Below are 5998 nucleotides of genomic sequence, written 5' to 3' on the forward strand. Positions count from 1 at the left end.
ACGGCGCTGCAGCAGAAAGACCAGATCCTGCTGGACCAGGAGACCATCCGCGAGCTGTCGGGCAAGCTGAGCCAGTGCGAGAGCGGCCTGGAACTTAGTTTCCAGGACAGCGCCTCTCTCTGGGGGGGGCCCCGCAAGGAAACCATGGGCGACCTGCCCTGGGACTCCTCCACCATGGTCCAGGAGCTGGAGGAGGCTGTCAGGGCCCTGAAGGACAGGATCGACAAGATAGAGGTGAGGCACCCAGCTGCCTGCTTCCTCCTTCCCCTGCTTCCCTTTGGGCCCATTGGGCTGCCGTAAACCATCTTGTGGACTTGTTGGACAGAGAAGTCTTGGGAATGGAGGGAAGCAGACTCAGTGGCTCAGAAGGGCCCTTCCAGCCCTGAGATATTCTGTTGATCTCCCCACTCCCCTAGCCCCCATACCCACACCCTGCCCTTGCTCCTCTCCATGGCTTTCCCAGAAGCATGCCAAGCAGGGTGGGGGGAAGGAGGTTTCATTGCACCTTAATAACACAGCCAATTAAACCCAGAGATGGGGCTTGCTTTGGTAAATCAGCACCTGCCTGGCAAGCCATGAGTGTCTGGTTCTGGGAACTGGGGGTGGGTGTGTGGCCAAGCATGTGTTGGTGTGTATGGACTTACTTGCCCTCTCCTCTCTGGCTTCTCCCTGCTCTTGGTGCCAGATTTCCTGTGGTAAATTGTGACTATGGCAGCAATCTGAGGTGGATACACATGGATGGACATTTTGTGAATGCACAGAGGACTGACATCCCATGTCTCCTTCAACCCTTTCTATCCCCCCTTCCCCATTCTCCCCACAGTGCCCCACTAATGTAGGACTATTCCTTACAGAATATTTCCCAGTCCTTTTTCCAGGCCATTTTTAACTTACTCCAGAGGGATGAAGCTTTCATCACTTTCCTTGAAGGGCTAGTATCTCAGAAGGAGACTTGGGGAATCTCTTATGTACCTGTCCCAAGGTTTTGCAGGGAATCTGCTCTTAAGTGGGAGTGTGTCTCCCTTTTACCTGCACCACAGGGTTGCTTTGAATCCCTAGTCATCCCTGTGCCTCATATGCCCAGGCTTCCTCATTGTGCCAGCAAGGATTTAGGACCAGTTTCTGCCCCTTTTGCTTATGCCACATAACACCTCACTCTGGGAAAAGTCCTGCTGATGACTTTATGTGAAGTTAGGGTGGCAGAGTGGGGCTCTATCAGTCAGATTCTGAGGTCCCTACAATCAACATGTTTCTCACTTGGCAGGAAACGCTGCTGATTTCAACGGGGCTTCCTGAAAAGTGAGGTGTCATCATGTTCTCAGCAGGGACAGAATATGACCTGAGGGTGATTTAATGTTTAATATTGTCTCCATAAAGGAAGAAGGAGCCTTAGAAGCCAGGCTGCAAATGTTCTTGTTTACACTGTGGTCTTCTCAGCCTGCCTGCAGTGCTCTTCCCTTCCCATCCCTCAGCTGGGACCTTTGCTCTGCATTTCAGCCTCCCATCTGCTTACAAATGGACAGTAAAAAAACCCATGCTAAACTGGGCAGCTGGGGCTGATAGTGCCCTGTGTGCACACATGTGCAAGTGTGCATGCATGTGTGCATACATGTAAATTGGATCCCCATACTTTTACTGGCTGATGGTGATCTGAGAGATTAGTTCTACCTTTGCACAATGATTTAAATGTTTTGCTTATTGAATACCTGCTGGCTAGAACTTTGTACCAGGGAAACCTATTGGCCCTATGTAAATTCACAGGGTGAAATCCTGTTTCCACTGAAATCAGTGGGCTTTCTGCTATTGAGTTCAATGGGGCCTGGTTTCATCTAAGGCATATAGTGTGTCATTGAAGACCTTGATGTGGAGATGTCTTACTGACAGCACTGGGGCAAAACAGAAGTCCAGAGAGCTAGGACAATAGTTTTGGCCTGTGAAAGAGCTCACTGGGGAGCAGATCACTCCCTTCTATAGAAACATCCTCAAGAGGGGACCTGCTAAAAGGAGGGAAATCCTGTGTGGAGCTTTCTCCAGATTGTTCTGCATATTTCAGGGGAGCATAGGGTTTGCTTTGTACAGCCAGTGAATCTCTTGAGGTCTGCCAGGGGCCAGATCTATCTACAGAGACCTATGTGTCTTAACCTAATCCCAGGCCCAATGTTGTCCCCATTAATTCTCTGGAAATTTATATCTAGGATTCATAGAATTACAGAAATGTAGGGTGGGAAGAGACTTCAAGAGATCACCCAGACCAAATGTCTGCACTGAGTCAGGCTCAGCTAGAGCAAGACCCTCCCTGATGGATGTTTGTCTAACCTGTCTTTAAAATCCTCCAACAAAGGAGGATCCATGAAAACCCTACACAGCCTATTCCAGCTCTTCACCAGCTCCTAAATAGATGAAATTTTAAAAGAGGGTCCTCAGTGTGGAAGAGTGTGGAACATGTATGAAAAGTTAATTCAGCTAGAGACTAAAGGTGTGTGAAAAGCAAGGCCCTGGCCTGGTTCCATTAACATGAAGATCTGTCTCCCCATGTAGGGATCTCTGAGGATATAAAAGGGAGGAGGATGTGCCATGGAGGCTGTGCATCACATAGGAAAGGAGAAAGCCATGGATGCCAGGAATGCTTTAAACATGGATCCCAGAGATGGGTGGAGAGGATGTTCTCTGTCCCATAGATACCACAGTTGGTGATGAATGTGTTTGTGAGACAGAGAAAAAGACAATAAGAAAAAAAACACAGACTTAATCACACAAAATGATAGGCACACACACACAGAGATCACACAGTGACAGAGATATTCTCACACACACAGATCTAAACATAATATATAAAGCTACTAAGATTATCTATATGACAGATGAGCTGACAGAGAAACACAAGGAGAGAAAGACAGTCTCAAAGAGAGACAGATACACAGGCAGATGGCAGGACAGACAGAAAGACAGAGACACAACACATGCTACAAGGGACAGATGCAAGTTTGCACATACACATAGAAAGAGAGTGAGACACACATGGAGGGACAGAGGCAAAAGGTCCAGTGAAATACCAGGGAAGATCACACACACAGAGCAGGGAGAGAAAAAGGGACACAGAGAAACAAAGAGAAGACTATCTAGCAACCACAATGGCAGACAAACCCAAGGGGCAGGAATACACACACACAAGAGACGGACACACCTATGGGGAGACAGAAACACCCAACAATGGACAGTGCGGAGAAATGCATAGATTGAGAGGAACGCACAGGACAACACAGAAGCATGCCCAATGCTAAAACATGACAGGTAGCCACCCAACAGGTAGTGGTGCTGGGCATACCCCAGGAAGTGCCTACCTGACAATTTTTAGTATGTGGTGTACAAAGAGTAGGGAAAGCAGGCAGGTAGAGTCTTCATGGCTCCTAGCACTGTCCAATAGGTACATCCAGAGTAACACAATCAGACATGCCCCCCACACACAAGCATACAGCAAAACACCTACAAGGATAGAAAGGGGGAAAAGTCTCTCTCATACAAACAGAGGGAGGCAGAGAGAGAAAAGAAACCCACCCAGAAGGACAGAACAGCACAAAGACCAAGAGCATATACACATTAGAGGATGTCTGTGATGCTTAGTTTCATTGAACATCATGAGGTGATGAGGTAGACACTGCATGATGCCTTGTAGCTGTATTCATATGTTAACTGTCATTGTTTATCATACTTTGGTCCAAAAAGCAACTTCATACATACTTCAGGGGCTGCTGGCATAGTATATTCCTGCTTTAACTTCTGTCCTGTGTTTTCTTGCCCCTGCAAGATGTCCGGGGAGGCGGGGGCAGTTGGGTTTTGGGAAGGTACTATTCTTAGTGCACCCTCCTTCTCCTGTTTCAATATGTTTCTGTTTGAAGAGGCACAAAGGGAGCCAAGTGCATCCACCACCTCCCTGCCACACACACAGTTATGGCCAAGTCATGCGCTCATTTCTGCCAGTGAAATCTGAACAGTGTCAGTGAGGATGCCAATGAAAGCAGCATTTGGCAGGGAGAGGGATGGAGCAAGGCACATGCATCCAACAAAATACCACTCTGCAACAAGAGGCTACTCAAAGGCTGGTGGCAAGTGTGGTCTCCATGGTATCATCTTGGAATCCAGAGCTGTATTACTAGGTCAGAGCTGGAGCAAACCCATTAGATTGCACCTGGCTTCTGCAAGGCAAGACCATCTCCTACAGTGGACCATCTAGTGGTAGGGCCTGGCCAGTATTGGATGTCCCAGAGGATGGAGTTTCTGTACCTTGCCCGAGGAGAGGCTTTGCCACTAGTCTGAGATTTCAGAATTCTGGGGTTTGCACCTCTAAATGAAACAGCCGATCATGAAGCAAGAACGTGACAATCCCTCACTATACAGCTTGATAAAATGCCCCCAAACGCAGCCCCTATTTCAAAACACCCAGTACAAGTAAGAGACCAGCAATAGGCAGTGGGTAACTCAGACAATTGTGGATGAGAATGACTAGCAGGTAAAGGAAATTAATAGAGCTGTGGACATACTAACAGAGGCCAGTTCTCTGAAGGTGTTTTCTGTAATGAGGGGGAGGAATCATTGAGTGTGAGTGTAAGTAGGACAAATGCCATGAAATTGAGCAAAGGGTAAATTTCAGCTGAATCTTAAGAAGCATTTCCTAGTAGGAAGATTTGTTTGCCTGTGGAAAAGGGTCCCAAGGGACACAGTGGAGGTCCCATCTTTTTGTATCTTTAAAGCAGGACTGGCCAAAGTGCTAAAGAAGAAACTATGGGAGGAATATTCTGTATGACTGGGAAAGGAGTAGATGAGAAGGACGTAACCTACTACATATTTTGTACTCGTAATTCCTATGCCCTTCTGTTAAGTATGCATGGCCAGGCCAGGCTGTGGTCTGGCACCTCACCTTCATTGTTTCGTTGCTTTCTGAAATGCTTTGATGCATTGGGGAGTCAGCAGGGGGGAATGGTCATCGTTGGGGTCATGCCATGTCAGAAGTCTCACTTTGGGACTGGCAGCATTCTAGGCACTGCACAAAGCCCAGGAAAGAAAAAGGATTTTATCCCTGCCCTCAGTGGCTCAATAGACAGATAAAACAAAATGCAGCAAGAAACCCAGAGGAAGGCTCTGTCTCAGCACATCATTCTGGTGCCAGTATTTTTTGTTGTCATGTATCAACATTTGCAGTAGAACTGAATTTGGAAGGGAGATTTGATGGGAGATTATTACTATAATCTGGATACTATTAGCCTGGCTGTAAGACATAACAGGATTTATGGATGCTTAAAAAAACCCTTTTAAGTAGTCTTATTTTTATTTTTTTAAGTGATTTAGATCTGGTGAAATTTACTGGATGGATGGTCTTGGAGTCTGAAATTCTCTACCCAGAGGCCTAACAGGCAGCAGCACTAGAGGGTTAGTTTTCCATAGAAATTAGCCCTCAGTAACATGCCTCCAGCCTGCTTTGTATACAGCACTTCGAACTGAGGGTGTCTTTGGCCCTTTAAATCACCAGATTTTCTTTTAAGGCTGCAGTCAAACAGAGAGGAAAGAATAGTGTCCATCACACTGGTAATTTGCGTATGTATTGTAGGCACCTATTCACCAGGGAATCAGTTCCCTAACCCAGGAAGGATGCAAGTCCCTCGACTGTTAGTTCAGACCTAGTTAAGGATTACCTGGAGGGCTTAGATGTGTCCAAGTCAGCGGGCCCGGATGACCTTCATCCGTGGGTGCTGAGGGAATTGGCTGGTGTCATTGCGGAGCCATTGGCATGGCTGTTCGAGGACTCCTGGTGCTCGGGCCAAGTCCCTGAGGACTGGAAAAGGGCCAATGTGGTCCCTATTTTCAAGAAGGGGAGGAAGGAAGAGCCTGGCAACTACAGGCCAGTCAGCCTCACTTCTATCCTGGGGAAGGTCTTTGAAAAAATTATCAAGGGCCACATTTGTGAGAGCCCTGCAGGGGAAGTGATGTTGAGGGGTAACCAATA

The 5998-nt window shown here is 47.3% G+C and overlaps 1 protein-coding gene across 1 annotated transcript in view; it reads left to right on the forward strand.

Moving 5' to 3' along the window:
* Positions 1-7: 7 nt before the first annotated feature.
* Positions 8-5998, forward strand: part of NPTXR (neuronal pentraxin receptor) — a 27088-nt gene continuing 21097 nt past the window's right edge. The window contains exon 1 of the mRNA XM_019515177.1: positions 8-234. Within this exon, the coding sequence (XP_019370722.1) occupies positions 145-234 (90 nt within the window). The 5' untranslated portion in view covers positions 8-144. The remainder of the gene's footprint in view (positions 235-5998) is intronic.

This window comes from Gavialis gangeticus, unplaced genomic scaffold, assembly GCF_001723915.1.
Source record: "Gavialis gangeticus isolate Ggan-Ray unplaced genomic scaffold, GavGan_comp1, whole genome shotgun sequence".
NCBI lineage: Eukaryota > Metazoa > Chordata > Crocodylia > Gavialidae > Gavialis > Gavialis gangeticus.